General features: G+C 41.3%; 1 protein-coding gene across 29 annotated transcripts in view; it reads left to right on the top strand.

The window, feature by feature from the left end:
• The window catches only part of SGIP1 (SH3GL interacting endocytic adaptor 1), a 198500-nt gene that overhangs the window by 107890 nt on the left and 64747 nt on the right, over nt 1-25863 (top strand). For 28 of the 29 annotated variants that reach the window (XM_070592718.1, XM_070592725.1, XM_070592710.1 and 25 more), the window contains 4 exons: nt 18677-18701; nt 19622-19673; nt 20968-21053; nt 23747-23839. In XM_070592718.1, coding sequence (XP_070448819.1) covers nt 18677-18701; nt 19622-19673; nt 20968-21053; nt 23747-23839 — 256 coding nt within the window. Of the gene's footprint in view, nt 1-10146; nt 10159-15485; nt 15498-18676; nt 18702-19621; nt 19674-20967; nt 21054-23746; nt 23840-25863 lie in introns of all 29 variants that reach the window. The other variant, XM_070592701.1, reaches the window with a different exon arrangement.

Below are 25863 nucleotides of genomic sequence, written 5' to 3'. Positions count from 1 at the left end.
CCTATGCCTGTTTCTTCACCTACAAATGAAGATGATTCCAGTACCTACTTCATAGGATATTGTGAAGCTTGAATGAGTTAATATATATAAAGTGCTCATTGTAGATACTACATTCAGAGTTTATTTCATTGTTGTTGTTAGAATTATCTGCAAGGCCTAGGGCACATTTTAAAGAACATCATTAATAGCGATAAATCAGGATACCCAAATAGCCAAAAGTCATTTAGAGCCAAGACCGGTAATTATCCCATGCATGAAACTGGAAAACTAATAAAAGAAATTTTTTGTGCTGCCTGTGAACTGGTTTTGGAGGTAATTCCAGAGCATTCCTAAATTGTTTTGAGTAGCATCAAAATTCCCCAAACAAGTCTGGTGCTCCTTCAGGAGACTATTGAAAGCAAGCATTCACAATGGGATCTTGTATTGTGCATCAACCCCCCAAGTTTATTTCATGGAGAATTCACATTGTTTCTCATCCCCCTTCAAATGAATTCACCAAATATTTGGTAAGCACCTTCCCTGTAGCAGGCACTGAAAGCTAATATCAGAAATACTGGACAGACGTTGTCTGACCTTCTTGCGAACACTGCCTACAAATTTACCAGAGAACAATGTATAACCAGTGTTGCTAGCAGCACACAGAAGCCGGACTTGCAGTTGTGGTCCAAACCCTTGCCTGTCTTCGCTTCAATTTCCTGATTGAAGATATAGTCTTCTGTGGGCAGCTTCCCCTCTGGCTTCCATTGCAGTCTCCTGGCTTCCTCACCCTTCCCAGGGTCTCAGATGTGGACATCTCTGTCTCTCCAGAACCCACAGGGAGCACTATCTCTGACACATCTTCAGCTGTGTGCTTTGCTCCCTGGATGCTTTGGAACCAGTGGCTTCTGTAGCTGTCATGGAAGCAAGAAGACAAATGCGGTGGTTTAATTCTTGCTGCAACGTCATCTCTTCCTTTTCTCATATGCTGCCATTGGTTTCTTTACTTTCGTCCTTTGGTGAGCCAAGAATCTCTGCCAGCTTACCTTGAGAAGGTGTCCTTAAGTACAAGCATTTAGTTCTGTACCAATTAAGAACACTTGCTCTGGAGTAAGTCAGAACTAAGTTTGCATTCTGCCTCCGCACTCGTTATCCGCATAACCCTGGGCAAGTTGCTTAAACCTTTAAGCCTCAGTCAAAGCTTAGTCAAGTGTAAAATCCTTCTAAGAATTAAGGAAGTGATGCATAGAAAGTGCTTAGTACTTTGTAAGTAAATTTGTGTATGTAAGAGAGATGCTTAGTAAATGACAGCTGTTATTAATCAGAACAACACCACCGTGTCTCGTGGTGAGGACTCGTAAACATCCTTTAAGGTCACAGACCACTCTGAGAACTTATGATGGTGATGGTGTTGGTGGTGGCAGCTGTGAAAATTTGAGGGCTGACTGTGTCAGATACTTCATGTTGTTAACTCATTCATCCCCATGACAACCCAATGAGATAGGTACTCTTATTATCCCCATTAGACAGATGAGAAAATCGAGGCACAGCAGGATTAATCAGCTCACTCAAGGGGTCACGGCCAGTAAGTGAAGTTGCTTGGACTTAAACCCAGAAGGTCCAGTTTCTAAGTCAGAACTCTTAAACACTGTGTTATACTACTTGTGATGAAAGCTATTGGCTCTCTTTCCAGGGGGAAAATGAGATGTTCATTAGCTCATCCAGAACATTTTACACATAATTTCTGAGTGCTCACAAACCCTTTGAAGGCTTTCACTTCGATGGTGGATAAAGGGCTGTGATCCCACCTCAGAAGCCCACCTTCCAGGCTCTCCTCCCAGTCACTCATCAGACACCCCCTTCCACGGGACTTCAGGTGTCCTACCATGTGACACAAGAGTAAGGCTGAGCTGGCAGGTCAGTCGGCTTAATTGCTGCTGTGTCATATGTGATTTATAGTTTATTAAAATTCATTTTAAGACTTTATGCACCTTTGTTTTAAATGTTAAGGAATGACACCTCAGTTTTACATGACTCATATAGTTCAGTTCCCTAATCAATCAAATAAGTATTTTTATGTCGATGGTTCATTATAATAATGGTTTATGTTTTATAAATGCCCAGTCAAGATCAGAAAGACAGATTGAGCAGCTACACTATTCAGCAGACAGGGAAGTGGTGATAGCTCCATTTTACAGAAGAAGCCAACTCAGGAAGGTCAAGAGGCTGCTGAAGGTTCGAGGGCCGAGACTCAAACTCCAGCATCTCCCTCCTTCCTGCCTAGTTAAAAACACAGCGTGTTTTCTCACCTACAAAGTAAAGGTCTATGATTCAATTCTCCTTATGATCCCTCTCAGCTTTGATATTTTGCTGTGTATTCTGGCCTAATAGTCTCGGTGGGAAGCTCTCCGTACTAGGGGCAGACTGGGGAGACAGCAAGGGGCCCAAGAAAGAGAACGTTTCCTTGAAGCACCCTGGAGAAACAGGCAGAGCAAAGGCTTTGAGTCTGTACCTTGTTATCTGTGTCCCTGGGCAAGTTCCTTAACTGGGAGCCTCAGAGCCCAAGTCTGCAAAATGGGAACGAGAACACCTGCTTCACAGGACTGATGTCACGATGACATGAGATAACGTTGCAAAATGCCCAGTTTATTGTCTGTCACCCAGGCAAGCGTCAGTTCCCGTTTCAGCTCTGCTTTCCTTTTTCTTAAGTTAAGAGACTTGTGGGAGGCAGAAAGAAAATAAAAATAGCGAGGGAGGACTTGAGAAAAGTTAAGAGAAAGGGGCTGATAGAGATGACGTGAGAGTGGGAGTCGATCTATCCTGGCACGTGTGCCTCCTCCCCTTGCCCGTGAAATTTAGTGATCCAAGGAATTAAAGAACTTGACATGACCTTATGCAGGAGCAATTAGTTTCATCTTGTGCCTGGAGATTTGCAATCCATAATGGAGTTATTTAATCAAAAAATACGGGGAGGGGGAGAGAGCTTCGAACAAGAGGCAGTCTGGTGCTGCTTGCCTATTCCAGGTGGCCCACCCACCCGCCCACCCCCAAATTAGCCTGCCATCAAGCCAAATCCGTGAATTTGCTGCTGCTTGGTAACACCACCCCCTTTCCTGTCCTCGCTCTGGCAGAAGGTTCAGCACCCCGCTGAGTTCAGTAAAAACAAAGAGTCATCCGCGGGGGAAGGGAGCTTCAGTCTCCTACACACGGGCATTCGCTCCTGGTGGAAGCACTGCATGGTGCAAGGGGAGGCTAAAGATTGCATGCATTCTGATGCTACGTGCTCAGCCCGGCCCTCAACTGCAGCGAGTGGGAGGGAAGAGGCTCAGCTTGGGTTCCACTCACAAGGAGAGCTTCCTAGAGCACATGTGATGTGGGTCGGGTCTAGACCAGGGATATCAAGTATGGCGCCCGTAAGCTGCCACTTCCCCACTTCCAGACCCTCAGCAGACACTGCAACTAGATCCCAGATCCCAGATGTGGTCTGAGAAGCCTGCACTAGACAGAACTGTAGGCAGCCCGTCGTAAATCATCCCGAGTTGGCCCATGAGAGGTAACTTTTTTTTTGCAGGCCTTAAAGAGAACAATGGTTGGGGAAATTGGTGGGACCTTCCTTTTTCAAAATATGTTTTTTGCTTTCCAAATTATAGTAAGCCATGGACTGTCTGCAGAAGAATTCGTTTGATCTATGATACGTTTTTGTTCTTTCCTTCATTACTAATTTTTTCTTAGGGAATTCTCCGTTGCTTCCTTTTCCTGACCTTTAGAATAAATATCATTTTTTCAAATGTTTCATGCCCACCGTATGCTGGTAAGAAGAAATTCCTGAGTTGTTGGATGTTTTGATCTCCTTGAAAATGGGCAGAATATGAATTCAGTCTGGATCACCTTTGTCATTTTTTTCTCCAATTAATGTTGGCTGTACCCTCTGAGTACATGGCATTTTGCTTCCCTTTGTGAGGTGTAAGAGTTAGAATTTCCTTGCATAACTACAGATCTTCAATCATGTTTCTCTGTCTCAGAGAACTGGGTTGGATTGGGGGTTCCAGAAGCATGATCCCCAGGCTTAGACACTTCTAACGCTCAGTCACTGCTACCAACAGAAAATCTAATTGAATGAGACAATATACCCACAATCTTGACACACAAAAATGTCAGGATGTCCTCAACCAGAGGTAGCAAATTCTTGAGTTATATGCTTTTAATTACAATGCTAATTACAATCAAAAAGGCTAATTTTTGTCTCTTTAAGCTCTTCTGCCTTGGTTGTATTAGTCCTACTGGTGTAGAGTTTAGAATTTAAAACTATTTTTGTTAGCTAATGGCCATGATCAGGGTAGAATTTACAGGCTCTTTAAAGAAACAATGAATTTGGAAAATAAGTTTGTAACAGAAGCATAATTTGTGCACAATTCAGTAAATGTTGGGTTTATGACAACGAATCATGCACCCGGAACTTGTGGGTTCCTACTCCTTTCTTAACGGGGCTTTCCTCGAGAGCCTACAACATTGGATGATACGTAGTAGCTTCTTAGAAAACACTTGGTGGTAGGTGGGATGAATGGATGCTCTTCACTGTGGGAAATTATATAGAACTTGGTGTTTAGCTTAATATGATGCAATTTATATCCCTCACATTATTTTGTAAAGAAAGCAAATTTATTTGATCTTTTCCCCTTCAATTCAACTAAGTTTCTTTCTCCTTTATTGGATGGCTGAACAAGGTGAGCACTAATTCCATTTCTTCTCTTACAGTTGGCAGTCCCTTTTAAAAGTTTATTCATGCATTCTTCTTTTCTGTGGATGCTAGTTTTTTGTCGTAATTCTCTTCTCCCATTCCTGCACACATCCCAGAGAGATGTCTGTTTTCTCATCTGAAGTCTCAGCTTTCAGTCATTCAGCGGTCCTTGACCCTGAGGGTAAAGGAGTAGATATTGTTATCTCTCTTATACTATTATATTTATTTTTATATTTGAGTTTCTATAAATGTATGAATAATAGTATAAAAATAACAGTGTAGGGGAAAAGTCCCTATCCCTTTGTCCTTTGGAGGAGAATTTTTTAGTACCAGAAATAATCTACAGCAATGAATGTAATTTTTAATTGTCTTAGGAAAAAAAACTCTTAAGAGCGTGAATCACCCACATTAACCATGTCGGAAAATGTTTCCTCAGAGAGGTTGCCCAGTTGAAGCTCCCTTTCCACCTCCTAACCTATTTGAAGTCCCTCTCTATTTTATTTTATTTTTTTAACATGTTACATGGGGAATCAAAATGAGCTTCCAAAGAGTATTGAAACACGACAGCATCTGTCACATGCAGGCGGTTTCTGATATTCTTGCATCTGTGCCTCTTCTCGGGAACGGACAGCACCAACCATCCACACCTGGGCGCTCCTGAGGAGCAACAGCCCTAAGCTGCACTGGAGCGGCCTGAAGCCTGAGTCTTTACAGTGGCCTTCAAGACCCTCATGGTGGGGACACCCCCAACCTCCAGATTAACACCTGCCACTCTTCCTGCTCACTCCCTCCTGCCTGGCTCCCTGGCTCTGCCCCCCACCCCCACCCCCACCCCCATCCCTGCCCCAGGAGAGCTGCACTGTGACCCCCTCACCACCTTCAGGTGTTTGCTCAGTCACGTGACCACCTTATTCAGCATCTCAGAACTCCCTACCCGGGCTTCCCAGACACCTTCATTCACTCTGCTTATTAAAGTTGCATTTATCATCTTCTAAGAACTAAACACTTGGATCACCTGTTATATTTATTATCTATCTCCTCCCCCTACTCTCAAAAATAAGCTCATTGGAGCTTTTCTGCCTTTTGTTCCTATTGTTTTGTTCACTAATACACCTAGAATAGAGCCTGGTCTTCATCAGGTGCTCAGTAAATCGCCATTAACGGGTTCATAAATGACTAGATAATCCTTCTGCTCCTTGTGAAGACATGACTAGTCACAAATAGCTGATAGGAAGGGGTTATATTTACAATAAATCTCACTAATTAAAATATAAAGATTCAAAACACAGCCATCCTATTTTTCAGGTTAGACAATTGCACACTCTTAAAAAGCTTATAGATCAGACCTGCTTTTCTGTCTTGGTCCCACTCTCTGAAGCTTGATGCCAGAATTTCCCACAGCAGCCCAGTTCCTTGTTAGGGGGCAGGGTGTATTTAGAGCACAAAACCTCCCAGGAAGGACCACTGCAGCTCCGTGTGGATTTTCTCTCTTCGCCTGTTAGCTTTGGCTCTGGGTCTTATACAGAATTCAGTTTTAACTGTTGCTGGTTTCTAGCCCTCATGCAGAAATGTTGGCTTCCACAAGACCTAATTTGAGTGACTACTTGCTTAGAAAGTGGTTTGGGGGGCCGGCTCCGTGGCCGAGTGGTTAAGTTCTCACGCTCCGCTGCGGCGGCCCAGGGTTCGGATCCTGGGCGCGGACATGGCACCGCTCATCAGGCCACGTTGAGGCGGCGTCCCGCATCCCACAACTAGAAGGATCTGCAACTAAGATATACAACTATGTACCGGGGCGGGGGACAGCCGCAGTTTGGGAAATAAAGCAGGGAAAAAAAAAAAGATTGGCAACAGTTGTTAGCCCAGGTGCCAATCCTTAAAAAAATAAAAGAAGTGGTTTGGGGCAAAAACCGCCAGAGGGAGGTTCTCCATCTGCAGAGGGCAGGAGGTCGGTGGGTTCCTTGGGAAGCTGTTGGTCATAAGGGTGAGAGGCCTTTCAACAAGGCTTGCAAGTCAGAGAACTGCGTTTTCTCAGGCTGAGGGACAGGAAAATCCCTGCAGTTAGAGACCATTCAGTGGTTATATTTTAGGTATATGCTTTGTCCAATCCCAAAACTCACTCTGTTTCTATGTACAAGTGCACCTGGGGCGTACATTCCTTTTCCAGTTCTATTATCTTTTCCATAATTAAAAATCAACTCTGATGCTGTTAGCTCATTTTAAACCAAGGAATATCTTTGTTTTCCCCAAAGGTGAGTTGTCTTGTCATGTTTTTTTTTGTTTGTTTGTTTAACATTCTGAAGAAACCCTTAAACCAAGAGGCCGTACTCTAGGTGTTGGTAGCTGCTAACAATCAAAGCAAACAACATATTGAATAAAGACGCTTAAATCATCATATAGCCTGGAATGGGAAAGTGAGGGAGTCAGGGCCTTATCATTTGTGTGTTGGTGTTTATTCTTCTGATTCTAATTAAATAAAATGAGTTTAATTCTAGAAAAAGACTGAGACATTTACCTTATAATCAAAGTTTCATTCCAAGGTCTGAAACCATGCCTAGAAACACACGCTCACTCCCCGAGCAGCTCATTCCCTGAGACCTGCTATGATGAACAGGCATGATCTACTGAACTCTTTCCACTGGAAAGGTGATTTTCCAGGCGCTGTGATCTGGGGGCTTTTAGCTCTGTTGTTTCTAGATCTCCACGCTGATAAGGCCCTGAAAGTGGGTTCAGTCTGTTTAGGGGACTTGGGCTGTGCCAGGAGCCCACCCCTGACCAGGCTGTCTGGAGTTAACAAGCTGGGATCCAGTCCCAGCTCTGCTCGTTTGTAACCATGTGACCTTGGAACTCATCTGAGCCTTTTTCTCATTGGTAAATTAGAGATAATAATGACCATAACTACATGAGGTAAAACAATAATGGTAAGTTCTCAATAAATGTTAGCTGTCAATATCATCCTTGTCTTCACCATCCTCACAACAATTCTACCAGGCGGCCTCCCTACTTTACAAATTCTGGAATTGAGGCACATGTAACTTGTCCAAAGGGACCCAGACAATGAGAGGTTAAGCTAATTTGAATATATAAAATCTCATGCTCCTCCTTCCAGGACAACTTTTTTGAAGCTATTTGATTTTAACCCAAAATTTATTTTGGTCTGTAGATTGAGGACATGGACCTTCATAATTTTGATTTCTCTGTGCGGCTTACCAAGGGTCTGGGCCTGAAAGTCGCACAAGAATGTGGACCCTATCTCTGCCCTCAGTTTTTCTGAAGCATTAGCGTTTTGCTATAGGAGAAAATTCCATCCTGGAGATCTGGATCGCATGGCTCCGCGCTAATGTTTGTGCAAAGCTGTGCCACTTCCTTGGAGCCCTTGTACCATGTGCTAGCACCTGAGGTCATTAATGGGCAGAGAGATCAACGGTTAAGTGGGAGCTAAGGGAAACATTTATAGGAGCCGGAGAAGGAGCCGTTACAACCAGGGCCACATCCCTCGGGCCATGTATAATTCAGCCTTATTTCAAGAGCAATTCATCTTTCTATATGTTGAAAGACACTGTGCTTCAAACATTTGTATAATGTCTTAATGATCCCCAAAAGGAGAATTCATAAGCATGCTTCGACTGCCTACTGTGTGCTTGGCATTATGTTTGGGGGCAGAGACAGTCCATTCATAGCCATCACTGTGAGCTAATAACCTAGCAGAAATACTGAAATAATAAAGAACAAAATAAGAACTGCATAAAATATACTAGCAATGTGTACCTTTGTTTTCCCTGAGGCTGACAAATGCCAGGCAAATAGAAAGTCCTCCAACATGGGTTTATTATTTTGAACAGAAGGAATGTGCTGTGATCAAACAGGAGAAGGGAACAACTGATTCTGACTGGGGAGCTTGGGGAAGGCCCATGGAAGAAGTGTTGCTGGCCTTGAAGAATGAGTAAGATTTTAATTGAGGGAGGGGGGAAGGCAGCGAAGGCTGATGAAGCAGCTGGAGCAGAAGGCAGGGGAGGATGTGAGTGCACTGCACATTCGGGAGATGTCCAGGCGCATCTGCAGCCAAGTGTAGGTTTCATCCGGACAGCAGTGCAGGATGAGGGCGTAAAGGCAAGCTGGAGCCCATCACGAAGGCATTAAATGACATAGAATGGAGTTTGCCTTCTATTCTCTGAATAATAGGGAGGTTTTTGAAGGGAAGAGTAATATATTCACTTCACTGACTTTGAAAATAATTCTGGGGATAGTGCAAACGATGGATTTAGGAGATGAAACGGGAAGTAGGACCATCCGCTGGGAAGCTCATGTAGGAGGCTGGCTAACACCACTGTCATCGGGAGACGAGGCCCACACCAAGACAGTTACTGAGGAAATCAAAGAGCATTCCGAGGGCCCAGGACCACCCACCAGGAAAATGATCTGTAATTGTCCATGGGGAGTGGGGGAACTGAAGATGAGATGAAAGAACTGAGGGCTCCAGCCACAGTGTCTTGGGAGGAGGTGGTGAGAGGTGTTGGGTTTCCAGACAAGATTAGAGATTTTCTGGAAAATTTCATGTTTACTTTCATGACCATGCTTGGCTGCAATGCTTTCATGGCATTTTCCAACTCCCTTCAATATTACAAAACATAATTTTCTATTTTCAAGGCACAAATCTACTTGATGAACGTAAACCATTCAAAGGAGCTTAGAATGTGCTCACACGGAGGCCATACCTACGCCCTTTACAGCTTGAACTTGAAGGGGAGGCAAAACCTTACGCACTTCGTTTTTACCTGGAACTCTTTAACAAGAAGACAGAGTATCAGGCAAAAAACAAACAAAAGTTTATGAATAAGTCATGGAAAAATGAGAAACTCAGAGAGATGGACTCATAATTCAGGATTAAATATCACATTAATGGGAAAAGCGGGGGGATTGTAGACTTCTTAGAGGACAGTACGTGATTTTTAAGAAAGATGAATGGGCCCTTGGAAGAAGAGCTGGGAAGTAGGCCAGCTTGTGACAAAGTTTGGCTGGGTGCGGTGTCCACTGTGGTCTCCTCTCCTGGGGTAATTGAGACCTCCCTGACTGATGGAACTCCCTGGGAGGGGCTTTATGACAACTGAGTTCCTTTTGGAGGATTTATCTTTAGGCAGATACGGGAGTTAGGAGAAAGCCGCTGCCTACGTTTGCTGTTTTTCAAGTGCTCACCGCTCAAAATAATCAATATAACAAAGTGGCCTGTTTTGGGGTAGTATATTCTTCTCCACTTCAAACTAAAGCCAGCAGCCTAGGAACGACCATGTCAGACACCCATAGGAAGCATTGTGAAAGCAATGCCTTAGAGGGCTGCTTTAAGGAAGGTTTTTCTGAGCCTTGATGTGTTTCTTCCTGAAAATACATTTCTCCTCTCATCTTCTCTTTATTTTTCCTCCTCATGCCTACGCTTTTAGAGGAAAAGTCCGGTAAGAAATAACAAGTCCTTTCCACATTTTGGCTGAACATTATTTATTCTGTTTGTTTTCGTCATCTGCATATCTAATGACTGGCTATGTTTAACACCTAAACAAGATTTCGAATTTTAAAAGCAAACCTTTGTGACCCAGACAGGGTCTAATTATGCCCAATGGGGAAAAAGGAAGTGGGTTGCTAAGCGGTTTTACAAGCCTGTTATTAAAGGCCACAGGGTGAGTTTGCAAAGATTCTCCTCTGCCTCGCTCACAGGCTGACGATCAAATATTTTAGGTATTAAGTTTCATTGATTGCAGCTCCCACTTAGATTAGTGAAGCTACATACGTACATTATACGTACATACATAGTCACGTATAGTAATGTATGCATAGGAATGTATATTAGTATACACACATTACTATACCTACATTTACATATATATAGTAATGTATAGTAATGTATGTACAGTCATAGTAATGTATGTATGCATACATACATATATTAGTCAAGTATAAACATACATGAGCCAGGCAAACATTTTTTAAGTTAATTTTTTATATAATCTACAACGTGATAGCACCCATCCTGAATGAATGCTGGGAAGCTAGCCTAGAAGAAGGAAGCTGTCTTTTGTTTTTTCAGTTAGAAAAATATCGCTTTCTGGAGTTGTCAGAGACAGAAAAAGAGGATCTTTATAAAGTGGAAAGCACCTCTTACACAGTCCTTTCTGCTACCACTGAGGGACTTTTAGTGGCAGCACAGATCTGGTAAGGTGTCCCTACATCTTTTTTTATTTTAAAGCAACAATGAAACAGATCTAGTAAAAAAAAAAAAAAAAATCCATATTCTCTGCTCAGCTGCCTGGTTTATTGGGAACATGCTCCCAGGATGCCAGTGCATGGCCGACACAGGTGACCCCTCCCCTGGGAAATATGAAAACACTGTGTTGCCCTGTTAACAAGCACCGAGAAGTGGTTGGTCGGTTGCTTCTGTTTAGCTCACCTAAGTGGGTGCTGCAGCGAGTGCCATAACCTTTCATCTGACCGTTGACCCGAGCCTGGCAGTCTCCGTATGGCGTGCAGGTGTCCCACACTTGTAGCGTGTCCAAGTGGCAGGAGGGAGGGGGAGCGTGAGACACAGGAAGAGCAAAAACTGAGGTCAAAATATGACAGTTTATCAAAATGTGGACCCAATGTCTTTTTGTTTCCAAAAACAAAATAAGCACCTATTATGATTATTATTATTGCTAAACTAAATGGCCCACTTCTGAGTAAATGAGAGTCAACCTTGTATGACTTGCTATGCACATACAATATTGTTGGTGTATAGCAGCCTTTCTTTATGTTTTTACCAATTTCATTTATTCTCCTTGACCCTGAATCTTTCTCTAAATTATCCTAATTTGGCCACTTTAAATATTGACTGGACTGTGGGGCCTAAAGTCTAGCCATGGTGCTTTAAAAATTCTCTGTTCCTCTTTGGTTTTCCTCCTGTGGTCCTTCCAGCAGAGTTCACAACAGGTCCTTCTTCTCATTTTCAGTTGTATGTCTTTAAGGATGAGTCCTCCTCCCACTCCCTTGCCTCACTTTTCTTTGGAAATGTCCATCTTGTTGATTTCTCAATCTGGTCAACTCATAATGATATTTCGGTCAGTAGCAGGCTCTTTTTTCCTCTTCCCCAATGAAGTTTCAGAAGATCATCTCGACCAAGTCCTATTGGATATGACAGGTGTTCTCTGTAACCTGACTTGTGATAGACATAGGAACAAATTTACATATAGATGAACATCTATGATAGGGAAGGCAGATAGGTGCTTACTAGATAGGCATCAACCTAAAGCATTGAAAAGCAAATAAGAATATTGGCAGGGAGCGTAATAATAATGATCATATATTCTAATTCTCTCCTAGAAAATCCTGTAACATGAACCACTGAGTTTGCTATGACTAGATGGTATAAAAATAATACTTGTTTGGTGCTTTGTAGCTTTTGATGCATTTTCCTCTGCTTCTCTGTAGCGCTGAAGTTGACAAATGAGGATATTGTAAAGCTTCAAAACCTGAGGCTGGTTATTCAGTGATCTTGATGAGCAGGACAGATTGTGTTTGGTTACTTCTTTTTATAAATATGTTAAAACACTCGCATTGGCTAAGACTAAGGTATCCTAGTTAGCTGAATTTAAATTAATCCTTTTGGACAAAGAATAACAAAACAAAGCTGGTGTGGAGTGAGGACCCTGTGGCCTGTGAGGACAGGATCGGAAGTATTGTTTTTTAGAGAGGCATATTCATATTGCAAATTATATAAATTTTAGAAATATAACATATTCTAACCAAAGATCTTCATTCTAGTGATCAAATCATAAATTAGTAGTGTATACCCACTTTGAAAATAACCTCAAAATACAAAGTAAGAGTTATCTCTAAGTTGAACACCAAAATAAAGGTAGAGGTAAAAATATAATGTTTTTCAGAACCTTCTCCAGAATGCTTCAGAAGATCAAGAGAAATCTAGGAATTAAGCAATTAATGTTTAATTAGGCACACAGGACATTTGTTCAGAAAACAAATAGACCAATTGCAAAGTCTCCATTTGAGTAATCAGGTGAAGTAATAATAAGAGCAGATAAAATTGACTGAGAGCTTATTACCTGTGACACAGACGCCTGCAATCAGAGACAAATTGGCCACCTGCAGATTCTGAACAACTGAATAGGTATTTTGTCTGGTTGTGCAGTTAAAAACAATTTTAGCCTGCATTTAAAAACCAGAATATTTGAAATTTTAAAAAACGTCAGATGTGCATCTTCTGAGGAACTCTGATGACCCGGCAGCACTAGGTCAAATATCTGCACAGCCGCACAGGTGTGCGTGAGCAGCGGCCAGTTCCCTGAAGCTGCGTAAAACACACGTCCTTACACAAAGCACCCCTCTCCTTGCCCGGCATGCACTTCAGCTGGTAACTCAATTCCTAGAATGTTCAGCTTCTAGAATACATCAAGACCAGATACTGAGTAGGTTTCCTTCCATCTTTGAAGTTAATTCTGTATATTGGTAAAATAAACATAGAATGCTAAAGGCTTCAAAGTTCTTGGGAAATGACAGGAGAAAGAGTAGAATAAAACTTGTAGCAGGCAAAGACCCTCCCCTCCTGCCTGATCATGGTTTTGCTGTCTTGGTTGCTCAGCAGAACCCACAGCCAGTTTACACTCCTTAATAGTGATAATGAACACGTATAAAGCCCTTCCGTTTGACTTCTGGAGTTCCTTTTTTTTTTTTTTTTGAAGGTTTCAGAGCTCTTAGGTTTTCTGGGTCTGACTTTTCCACAGCTTTTAGCTGGGTCTTCTGGATTCTGGTTAATAAGATTCCGACTGCACGGATTTGAACAGCTGTTCCTCGATGAAGGCATTTTGCAGATAAAGTTTCCAAAATGCTATCTTATGATGTTATCTTTTACCAGACAAAATACAAACAGGAACTAATGATTAAAATTACAGATTTTTAACTCATTGAAAATTAAGATATGACAACTTGGATGGATTAACATAACTGAAATTATTTTGAAAAGTACTGTTCTCTATCATCTTAAAGCTTCTTGAATTTAAGGTTATGCCTCCATATGGTTGCATCTGCATTTTATTTTGCATTATTTCTCATAATTTCATCTTGGGGGAACTTGTGTCAGTTTTAATCCCCTCTTTGCTGTATTTTATACTACTTTTAAGAGTAAATCGTTTGCCGTGAAATTTAAGCTAAAATAGTAAATTCCCGCAGTTATTTCTTTAGAGTAGATCTTTGGTCATTAAATAATTATAAAGTCTAAATCTTCATAGAAAAGACTGTTTGAATTTCTCTCAAAACACAGCGTGAATTAGTCAGTAAAAGAATTTAAGCCCAGAAATGCATATTCATAAGTTCTTTTTTCTAATTTTATTTAAATTGCAGCCATGCATATAGACAGATTTATAGGAAAGGTGGGATCCATATAGAGCAGAACCTGGAAAATAAGGCAAATAATAAAGTCTAAAATATTACAAGTAAAATTGATTTGAGTAAGTATGTCTAAAGTCTCAGCTGCTTACAAAACTCATCTGAGAAGCACCCATTCCTGCTTTCTGCTTTAGGAGTCCTCCAACGATGATACGTTTGGTGTCCTAGAAGGAATGCGAGAATGAGAGACCGGAGATGGAGATTCTGTCTCTGTCTACTCGTTTGCTAGCAATGTGTCTCAGGGCCTCACCTTCCTCTCCGTACCATAAAGGCAGTTGGACTAGATACCTATGGAGGCCTCCCAGGTATAAAAGACTATAGGTTTCACTTCCTGTCTATATTCTAGAGTACAGAAGCATCTTCTTCATTTGAGCAATCTTCTAGACACTTTAGTCTACGCTCCTGGCCCAGATTTGGGGATTTAGCCAACACTGGGTCCCAGGTAGCCTCTGGTGAATTGATGGGTTAGCCCGTACCCTGAAAGTGAAACTCTGAGCAACACCTCTTTCCCCACTCCCATCGTAGTCACTCTTGTTACTGCAGAAAAATCCTAAAGAGGGAGAGCAATCAGAGACTGTGGGGTAAATTGATAGCAGCCATAATCAAGGTTTGAGGAGTGAAAGAACAAAGTCATATGTCTGCTTGTTTTTCCGGATGTCATCTGATCCACTAGTGTTCTGCTGGTGCTGGACAGTTATCATCATGTCCACCTGTGCTTGTCAGGGGCTCGTCACCTTCCCCGTCACATTCCTGCCCACTGGTAGAGGCTGTCCAAATCACAAGGCCAAGAGCAGATAGTTGCCCAAAAAAGTCCTCATTGGCACTCATTCCACAGAACACTAACGAGAAGAGCCAGGCCAAGAAGAGGTCTCTCTAACCCTGCACCTTGATATTTGGACGTTCCCTTTAGGTCCTAATTAGGTGGAAATGTGTTGTGTCTACAGTGTTTGCTAATTCTCTGTTGTGTGCGGGAAATAGTTTTCTCTGTATTATTCTCTAAAACCCTCCTCCCCAAATAATCTGGGGGAAAACCCCTTATGACGAGACATTAAAAGCTGTCAGTAGGGTTTTCTTGTAAGTTTCTGCCTTGTTCTCGTGTACACGTAAGTGAAGCTGGTACATCCCCATTAGCAAAGTCATTATACCATGGAGAGATTCTCTTTCAGGTTCTCCAAAACCTTCCTATGATTTAAATAAGCCACAAACACAATGACCACCTGTCTTCCTTTGGCCTCATTGCTTGGAGTATATGTTGGTAGCTGTGTATGACGTCTTCTGTTACCCAGCCTGTTGACTGAGCCATCATTCTCTGACTAGGTGTCTCTTCTCTCTTCCTTTTTGCTGATCACAGAGGCGCAGCCCGGTAAGAACTCTCAACATTTTTACCTTAAACATTTTACCTTAAATATATAGAGAAAATTGCTGCCAAGCCCAGGTGGCCAGGTTGGCTTTCTGTTAAATTTATAGTAACCCGATATGAATGAGGCAGATGAATTAGGTTTACTGGTTGGAAGCCTCTGGTCCTGTAAGTGGCAAGAGCATATTTTAGGATTATCAGAGCACTTTTCCATAACAAACTAAATTAATACATAGGAATCTCAACTCCTAGTGCTAAATTTGAAAAATGTGTGTGTGTGTGTGTTTAGGTTGGTCAGAAAACACCATAGAAGTTTCTAGCAAAGTGATAATAAAGAATAAGAAAACTATACAGAAATTAAGGAAGTATTTTTTAAGCCACATGCTTTTTAAGCCTGAGTTCAAAATATGTCCCTGGACCATAACTAACCTTGGTCAGTATACGCTGATGCATAGTAATACATGATCATAATTTCCATCTTGGGAGGAGAAGACGATTCCAAGTCAATATGACTAGGCTGTCACCTAATTCTAAATTTCATCCCTGAAGACAAATCAGTATTTAGTTTGCATTGTTCAAAGGGAAATCTCAGTCATTTTCCTCAGGTTGAAGAGTGTGATGAATTTAAAACAATAAAAAGAAGAGTCTTGGCTATGTTTGAAACGACCGCCACCTGCCTAGTCGGTCCCTTGACAGAAATGGAACTGAAAACATCCCCCTCTGAGAAGTCCCTAGGTCTGTGCCAATTCAATTAACCAATTATTGTCTGAGGCAAGTACTCTGCCTCCGCTGACAAGCTGGTGCTTCTCTGTTTAAACCACATAGCTGAGGATCAAAGATGCAAAAACTGCTATTCAGGTGTGGATGATTCCAACCCAGCGGTCAGGCGGCATCTCAGATTATGACGTCACTCTTTTTTTTTTAAGGAAAAAGAATGAATGAGCTAATTCAAAATGAAGGAAATTTATTCACAATATACGTATAAGGACAATCATTGAGAGGAGGAAAGTGTGGTCACTTCGTGAGGAGAAGGTTTTTGAAGCCAATGGGCTTTTTTCCTGAATGTGGTTTGTGTGGTCGACGTCACCTTCACCTTGTTCTAGATTTGTCACGCAGCAACATCAAGGCCACAAAGATCTGTGTGCCGGATCCGCCCGACAGTGGGACTTTCTTTCTGTTGCTGCTGACTTGCTGCTGATGGTTCAAACATCTGTTCCTTTCGAAACCGATATTATTTTATTCTTCCTAACTTCTAAACAACAGAGTTTTCTTGCATATTTCTGCCGTGTCTTGCCTGCACTAAACTGGTGATTCTTCATTCATGAGGCATATTTAATAAAAATGTTACAGGGCCTTCTCATTTATTGTGCCTCTCAACAATAAATATCTGTGGAATGAATTGATACCCTGGAAATCAATGAATACAAAAGAAGCTCTGTACCTTTCTTGGTTTCATGAGTATTTCATTTTAGTAAAAGGGGTAGGACAGAGAGACCAAAAGATCCTCAGTACAGCCCCTGGGTCCCCTAATTCCTGGATTTCACCCACAATACTCAGTGGGTCCTGTTCCCTCAGTGCCAATCTTGAGATTGACCTCTCGGAACTAGAGCCCCTGTATCTTTTCCTTCAGCCCTTATTAATAAAAATCTGATTATCTGAGCCTCCATAACACAGAAAAGAAGTTTAATTCCATTTAAACAATTTGTTCCCTCATTATTTTTGTCTACAGTCTCATTTCCCAAAACTCAAGCGATATCCAAACTCCCTCCATGACGGTAGCAAATTTAAATGACCGTATTTATTTAAAATAACTTTGTATTCATTTAAATATACATAAGGAATTTAATTGAACATTTTAAAGTATTTATCAAAAGAATAAATGTTATTTATTTATTTTAAAAGTTATTACTAATAATGTAATAATTTTCTATACAGTACACACAGACAGATTGCATTATTAGGTGAGACAAATCAGAAAATATAGTTTGAGAGATCAGGCCACCCACTAGACAACACCTAATGGCTCCCTGCTCAGACTGAATCAAGTCCTCTCTCATAAATGAGTTCAAATGGGACAGAATATTTGGTGAATCCTTAGGAAAGAGGGAGAGAAGCTTCCTTCCGTCTGTCAGAGGTGTTACTTCTTGTCCTGAGTGGCTGACGTTATCGTTTGAGAGTAGAAAACGTATGTGTCACCACCAGATTGAGCTTTCACCAGAGTAGGAAAGTAGGAAAAAACTGCATATTTGGTGACTACCCACCAAACTCATGGTCCTAGCCTTTGGAAAACTTTCTTATGCTTCCACTTTCCCCATCCCCAGTCCACCCCTGGCATTCTCCAGAGATAGGCTCATGGTGCCATCCTTCCCCGGGTCTTCTTTTCTGGTAGCACCCCATGATAAGAATCTTTCATAGCGATTTTGATTCAAAACTTTAATTAATCCTTCTGTTATGGGAATAAGTTTCTGCTAGGGCACTGTAAAAACTAGGAAAGACCTTCTCAGATTATTCCTACCAAGCTATTTGCGTTCCAGTAGTATCACAATGCTACTGGGCTAAAGGAATGACTCCCAACTGGCAGATTGGTGGGCTGAGTGGCAGGCAAGTGGAAGAAATGGGGGTGGGGAGGGCCAGTGGGGGGGATGGAGTTCCCCTGCTTCCTGAATAAAACGGCTCATTCAGTGGCAATGCCTCCCAGTTTTCCTTCTCTTTAGCATTTGCCACTTATATCTTTAAAAATACATTAGTAAACTAATGATTGTTTCTGCTAACAATTTGTGGATCCCATCGGATAAGAGCAGACAGTACTCCTAATACATTCTGTAATTTTCAAACGTCAAATGTAGCTTAAACTTGAGTTTACATTTTTGTCTGCTGGATTTCAAGGGTTTTTTCTTTTTAATAGACTATTCAGTATTTACTTTAATTTACCAAGTCTACCCAGGTAAGGGGTATTTTGGTTCAGAAGACTTACCCTCCCTTCCTCTCTGTAATCTTTGAGTAAAATAAAAATTGATTTTTATGTGTGTATCTACCATATCCAACTTGAATGCAATTCTGAGAAAAATTTCGTTTTTCCCATCTGCATTTCTTTGAGTTCAGTTTCATTGCATTGAGAGAAATATACATATTGTACATAACATATATGTGGTCTTAAACCTTATAGTGTCTATTTCTAATTCTAGGGTGCAATTAAAAGGAACTTATCCAGTAAGTATATCCTAGCTACCAGAAGTGGAGTCTGATTTAAAAGAAGGAATAGTCCCTTGGATCTTGGAGCATATATACATTTGAATTATACACTCTTGGGCTTGATTTTTAAGGCTTACAAATGTTTATTTCTGCAGCAAAGAAATCTTGTAATGATAAAGGGACTCTGTGGTTTCTGAATGATTCCTGTTTAAATTCTGAAAATGAATGTTTTTAGAAAAACATTGCTATTATTTGTCAGCTCTTGCTGTATCATTTGACTTTAGAAATGAACTTAATCCAATGTGTGTTTATTGATGAGGATGGACAGAGGAACAGGGAAGAAGGAACTGAAGGTAGATGCAACTTACCCACTCTTGTGTTATTTGATAAGAAAATTTTAGTCAACCAAGGTGATATGATGTAGGCTATAATATACAGAGGGCATGATTTTCCTCTGCTGCATACAATACATTCTAGGGAATTCTAAATTCATGGTTCATAGTTAAAGGTATAACATTTTCTTGGCATTTCAAGAAAAGAAAAGGCAGAGATTGCTGGATTCATGTACTGTGTACATATGGCCTGGCTTAGTATTCTCTTATGGTAATTGGGAAGCAGAACTGATCAAGGCAGCAGACATTCGAAGAATGGCACGTTATTCCACTGAACTCTGCAGTATGCAAATCTTCTGTTTGATGCCTTATCATGGTAGTTCCTTGGTTAATTAGGGTTTACAAATGCCAGAGAAAATGCTGCTACATATGCCTAATATATGGCTTTTGCCTTGCCAGGGGAGAGGGTTTGTTTTGCAAAGTTTTCATGTTGAGTTGCTTGTTGATGGGACTTAAATCTCTAAGTGTTTCCAAACATAGCTCTAAGACATGCCAGAAGTGAATGGCAAAAATGTGCCTAAAAAGTTCCTTTGTCCTATGCATCAGGTGAAGAAGTAGCAAGACCCAGGCGTTCCACACCGACTCCAGAACTTATAAGGTGAGCAGGAAAGACATCAGCTAAGTTTTTTTGCAAGGCATCAGACACGGTTAATAATTCAGCAAATCTTTGGGCTAAACTCTCAGCTCCTACTAATAAGGGACCTGCTCAAATGTGTGCGTCCATGGATGGTCCAAATGTGTTCTCATTTCCTGTAAGCACAGATGGAGGGAGACTTCAGGGAGTGCAGTGTCGTCACCTAGAGTAACTGTCTATCACGTGTGGTCGCCTCACTAACGAGTGGTTAAAGGTCTGCATGAAGAGGTCTTTTGGTGTCTGGAATGCTGACCCGAAATATGATTACATTGCCCTCTGGACAGTAGCCTGTTGGATATAATTTTGTGATATATTCTACCTGCTACACACCAAACATATCTTTGATTTTGATCTTTGTGTTTAGCAAAACGTATTTTACATGTGTTTTCTTTGAGTTAAGTAAGTATTGTGCAAATGCACGTTGTTTTCCCAAAAAACCCTGCTATTTCTATTTAAGAGCTAGATCCTTTATTTTTCCCTCCTTCTCCAACTCGTCTGTCTCCTCTTCACCTCTTAACTCACACCACACACAGAATTTACTAGGATCCATGACAGGAATCAGGTCTGGGGATGAAATGGAGAAGATCATGCAGCCTTTTGTTAGTAATCAGTTTAATAATTAGGAAAAGTGTGTAACTTATTCCCTTGTTTCCCCCGATTTCTCAATATTCTTCTCTTTCTGAGATGAGCTGTGTTAAGGTATTAGGAGGTTATAACTAGTCTGTTGGGTGCAGGGGGAGGGTGGTGGGATGGAAAGCTGGTAGACCTTGGTCTTATTCAAACACAAACTCTCAGGGTGGCTTGTCACTTAACCCCCCTATGTCTGACTTTCACTAATCAAGAACTGCATTAACGACGACACAGGATGTGGTGAAGACAGATGTAAGTGGGTTTTGAGATCTTAAGAGAGGAAGCTGCTTGGCAGCAAACCGTTATCTCTAGTGTTATCTCTTCCAGGTAGAGAGAATCATGATGCTTGAAAGATTCTCTGCTTCAACTTATTTCTGTTGGACCAGCACCTTGTGCCCCCATTGGGAAGCAGGGATCTTATCTCCTACCAATTCTTGTGTCCATAATACATGTGACCTCCTAACATATACTTTCCAGCCCTGGGGGAGTTTGTGTGAATACATACGTACACACACGAGTGCACACACATACATCTGCCTTACCGTGAAAAGTATTTGAAAGCCGGCGTATCTTTTTTTAGCATTAATATGCCCTTTCTCTATGTTTTGCCTTAATGTGTGTGGTTTAGCAAAAAGCCTCCAGATGACACTGTGGCCCTCGCTCCCCTGTTTGGCCCACCATTAGAATCAGCTTTTGATGAACAGAAGACGGAAGGTAAGAAAAACTCAGTGGATCTATAGATTTGTTTATCTTTTCATTAAAGTATAGTGCACCTAGAGTAAATGTATGTGTGTTATTTTCAATGCATCATCAGATACTCATGTGAAGAAAAAAAAAGCTTTGATCTAGGTGTCTTATCAGCGCAGGAGTTTAGTTCGCAAACCTCTAGTATTTTAGGATTTGAAACTTTATTTCTAGAAATATCTAATAGCTAACAAGTTCATCCCTCAAAAGAGGTCAGTAAGAATTACTGCAAATCTATACAAATCACTGGTCAGGGAGTCAGTGCTCCCTGAGCCAAACAGCCATCATTGTGATGCCAGACCATCAAGCTCCCAGCGTGGTCACTGTCCTTGCGACCTAGCCTCCCTGACCACGTTTACTCTCCTGTCCACCTCTTCAGTGGAGGTGTCAGTTGGCTTGCTCACATAGCAAACATTGTTTGCAGGCTCTAGACTCAGAAATGACCTGGAATCATTTAGCATCTTAGAAATAAAATGTATGGGAGAAATATAATTTCAGCCATTATTGTTGGGTTTACCTATTAAATATTCATTCCTAGAATTAAATATTTAACTTTTTAAAATCAACCATCGTTTTTGGAATGGCTGTAAATAATGGATACCTTGCTGACATAGATGAAACTCTTTATAATCTAATCTCTAAATATAATCTTTATAATCTATTGTTATTATCATTATCTCTTTCTAATCTATTCCTGAAATGTATTTATGTCCAATACCTGTATCTCCAATAGCTGTGTTTGGTAATATGGAATGATTTTATAAAAATCATTTGATTTATGAACACTATGGTGTATATGTATAATAAAATGTTATTTTTCTAGGGCCCATTTGTGAAGGAAATTAAGTTTAGTGTTAAGGACAACAAGACTTGAAAGCACAATGACCAGGCTCAGCTGCAGTAGCAAAGAGACTCCAAAGTGCAGTGAATTAAATAAGATGGAATTTTATTTCTGTTTCATGTTAACAGTCTCAAAGTAAACGATGTACGACTGGAGGGTGGCTCTGCTATCCTCAACGTGTGGCCTTCATCTCTGGGTTCAAGGGGGCTGCTCCAGCTCTCAGCATCTCCCAGTCGGAAGAAAGGAGGGTGGAGGGAAGGGCCAAAAGAACTCACTGCCAACTCTTCTAAGAGCAGAATCTGGGAGAGATGCACGTCACGTCCAACCAGAGCCCATTGGGGAGAATTTGTGCCATCTGGCCAGCTAAAACTCTGCGCCTATAGAAGAAAAGGAGAATGGGTGCTGCGAGACAGCTAGCAGTCAGCCGCATCTGAATATTTTTCAATGACAGGAAAACATGTCTGGAACATCCCTGAATACTCCTTCAGTAATTTAAACGTCTACAACTTAGAATCCCTATGTAAAAGTGGCCTCCAGTGAGGCCATCAGCTATTTTATTAGCTCACCTGTGATCAATCTTGCTTTTAATAACTTGATTGCCTAGTGACTGAAGGTGGGATTTGATTTGTTGCATTTGAATCTGCCCATTAAAGGAATTCCGCAACTGTATGGAAACCTGATATACAAAATAGAAAACAGTTCTTAGGAGAGCTACTTAGCTCTATTTTCACCGTGTGTGCCCTTAGGCAAGGTGTTTAATCACTCTTGTCTTTGGTTTCCTCTCCTGAAAATGGTTCCAATATTAACCACGTGGTGGTATTGTGAGGATTAAAATATACAATAGCTACTAGCTTTGTGTTGTGTTTTATATGCATTTTGATATACATTATATTTATATGCATTACCTCCTTTCATCCTTTTGGTACCTCTCAGAGGTGGCTCTCCTTATCTCTACATTGAAGGAAGGGAAGCTCAGAGGTTGAATGACTTGCCCAAGGTCCTACAGCAAGTGTGGAGACTGGATTCATATCCACATGGGACCAACCTCCCAGCCTGTGTTTTACAACATAATGAATTACAAGCAGGGCTTACATAGACCCTGGCATTATGATAGGTGCTCAGAAGAACTAGTTAATTACATTGTTACCATAGCAATAAAAAAATCAAAAGCAGGAGACAAAAGAAACAGAAGAAAAGTTAGATTCGGTGTCATTAGGCCCAATGCCTGATTGCCCTCATTTACTTTAGATGTCTAAGCATTTGTTTATTTTTCTGGTTCTCTTAAGATATTCACCAAACATTTTTAGAATAATTTAATTCCTTTTTATGATGCTGTAAAAGGTTTATTTAAAGAATCTGTAAGATCTTTTAAAGATCGGAATCACTGTACAGAAACCAGGCATTTGCATTTTTAAAGCGTATTCATAGCAAACTTTAAATAATCAACTTAAAACAACGTCTATGGGATTAATGCCCGGATTTTCCAATGGTGCCAGAAATGGAGCCACTACAAGTCCTGACATTCAGAATGTCCTTAAGTGACCAACTGGGAGGAAAATGCAGACACTCCATTTTGAAAGTTTTTATTTAGCTGGACGTGCACACACACACACCTCCCGTGCACTCACACCCCCACTCACTCCTATTTCCATTCTCTGCCTGGAAAGGCTGAAGAGCAGCACCTTCCTAAATTAATTTGCTAGTACTGAGGCAAGAGGGAAATAATTTTGTGAAGTTCAACCTTAAATTGAAATTTCAAGTTCTAAAATTGGGCGTCTCTTTTTTGGACTCACCCTGGGAAATTTTCTTTTTATGTTTCCAGTTATTTTAGATCAGCCTGAGATATGGGGTTCAGGCCAGCCAATTAATCCAAGCGTCGAGTCGCCAAAGTTAACAAGACCTTTTCCCACTGGAAGTAAGTTATGTGTCTGCTCTGTCTGGAAAAATAAGTGACTCATTTTACTGTCTGTCTGCATCGTGAAATGAGGCAACTCTTAGAAAGTCTATGTGGGCAACATTTGGACTTTATAATGTCAAGAAGAGACGTTATCCTAACAGGCTTTAGAGTTGAAGGGGCCTACGGTAGGTTCTCAAGGCAGCCTAACAAATAAAGTAAAACTGTTAACTTTGAACCACAGCCTGTCCTGACATCCCACAGGCTCACTCATTCATCCATTTGCTATGTATCTATAAGAGTGAGAAGCAAGTAAGCTAAAGAACCTACTGTGCTCCAGGGTGGAGTGATAACACAACACAGAGGTGGCAAGTCAGATGTGGTCTCTGCTAGTCCTGCAGAACAACTGAGGCTGCTTAGGCTAGAAAGGACACATTGAGAGGAAAGAGTGATAATTGAAGAGCGAGAGGAAAGACTGTATGTGGTGGAAAGAAGCTGAGACAGGAGAGCAGGGCAAATTTGTCTCAGAGCTGAGCCATCAGCCCTGCTTATTCTGGCATGCCCCCTTCCCCACTCCAGGTGGCTGGGGCAGGAGGTCCTGAAGCTCGTCATAGCCCCTCCCCTGCAGTGGGTGGGCCTGTTTGGACTGAACGGATGGCTCATTCAGTGGAACCACTTGTTTGACGGATTTACGGAGTTCTCATTTCAGTAGACTTCCCATGGTAGATGGAAAGCACTCCCAAAATGCCCTTGTGAGGAGGATAGGCTCTCAAAGGGTTTGGAGGTGAAGGGGGGACCCAGAGAGCATTTTCGCTTCACAAGGTTCACGTACGGACCACTTAATGCTTTTTCCATTTCAGCATTCCCCAGGGCTCTGCTTCTTAGTCTTAAAAATACTCATGGTGGGGGCCAGGCCTGGTGACGTAGCTGTTAAGTTCATGTGCTCCACTTTGGCAGCCAAGGTTCGCCAGTTCAGATCCTGGGCATGGAGCTACACACCACTCATCAAGCCGTGCTGTGGTGGCATCCCACATAAAATAGAGGAAGTTTGGCACAGACGTTAACTCAGTGACAGTCTTCCTCAAGCAAAAAAAGGAAGATTGGCAACAGATGTTAGCTCAGGGCTAATCTTCCTCACCAAAAAAAACCAAAAAACAAAAAAACTTCATGGGGGTTCCTAATCAAAGGCCCAAGGGTTACTTGTTGGGAATATTGCTATAAAGCCATGCGATCCAGTCTTTCCAACGGTATTTCTCTCATAAAATGGATAGGAAAACCAGCATTATCAACAACCTTTGTAAAACTTCTGAACTTTCAAAGACTTATTTTGAAAGGATTTGAACCCCAGTGGCATGATTTTGAATATTTCTCCATGCTGCTGGGAAATAAAGCCAGTAAAAATGCTCTAAGTTCCTTGAAAAGCTTTCCTTACAGACCTGAGTTATCCAAATTATTCTTAGAAAACTCTTCCTGAATGCCAAGAAAGTACACAAATGAAATGTTTGTGTAGATGATGTATTGATTCTAAGTCCAACCATTGGTATTTTAGAATTTTATGAGTTTTATGTGCTGTGGTTTACACTTAACACAGCTGAGGCTGTTGTAAAATTGATGTATATTGTGTAATTCTGCTCAGTTCGTTGTTGCAGCATACGTTTACTATTTTAAGTTATTAGCCTTTCCATTTTATTGGTTTTTATGATTCTTGTTGATTGTGATCTCAATTTTTGCAGAGATCCATAACCAGAAACAGAGCCCCTGACTGACTCTTAACTTCGATGGGAAAACATGGTCCATTTGAGTTCTAGTTTTCAGAAGCTCATAGCTAAGATTCGGACCACAAATCCCTGGGCTTTAGAATGACGGCTATTAGTGATGCCTGTTGTGTGGAAGGATAGTGTGCTCTCTAACATTAAATAACTAGAGTTGGGTGGGGGAGAAATGACAAAGGGGCTCTTTCTAATGCAGACAGACAGCAGGTACTGGTGAGAGCTCTCCAGCTAGTGACCCGCTGACTCGCTCTGCATTTAGGTTACGAAAGACTG

Source organism: Equus przewalskii, chromosome 24 (assembly GCF_037783145.1).
Source record: "Equus przewalskii isolate Varuska chromosome 24, EquPr2, whole genome shotgun sequence".
NCBI classification, from domain to species: domain Eukaryota; kingdom Metazoa; phylum Chordata; class Mammalia; order Perissodactyla; family Equidae; genus Equus; species Equus przewalskii.
This window is presented reverse-complemented; position numbering and strand designations above follow the sequence as displayed.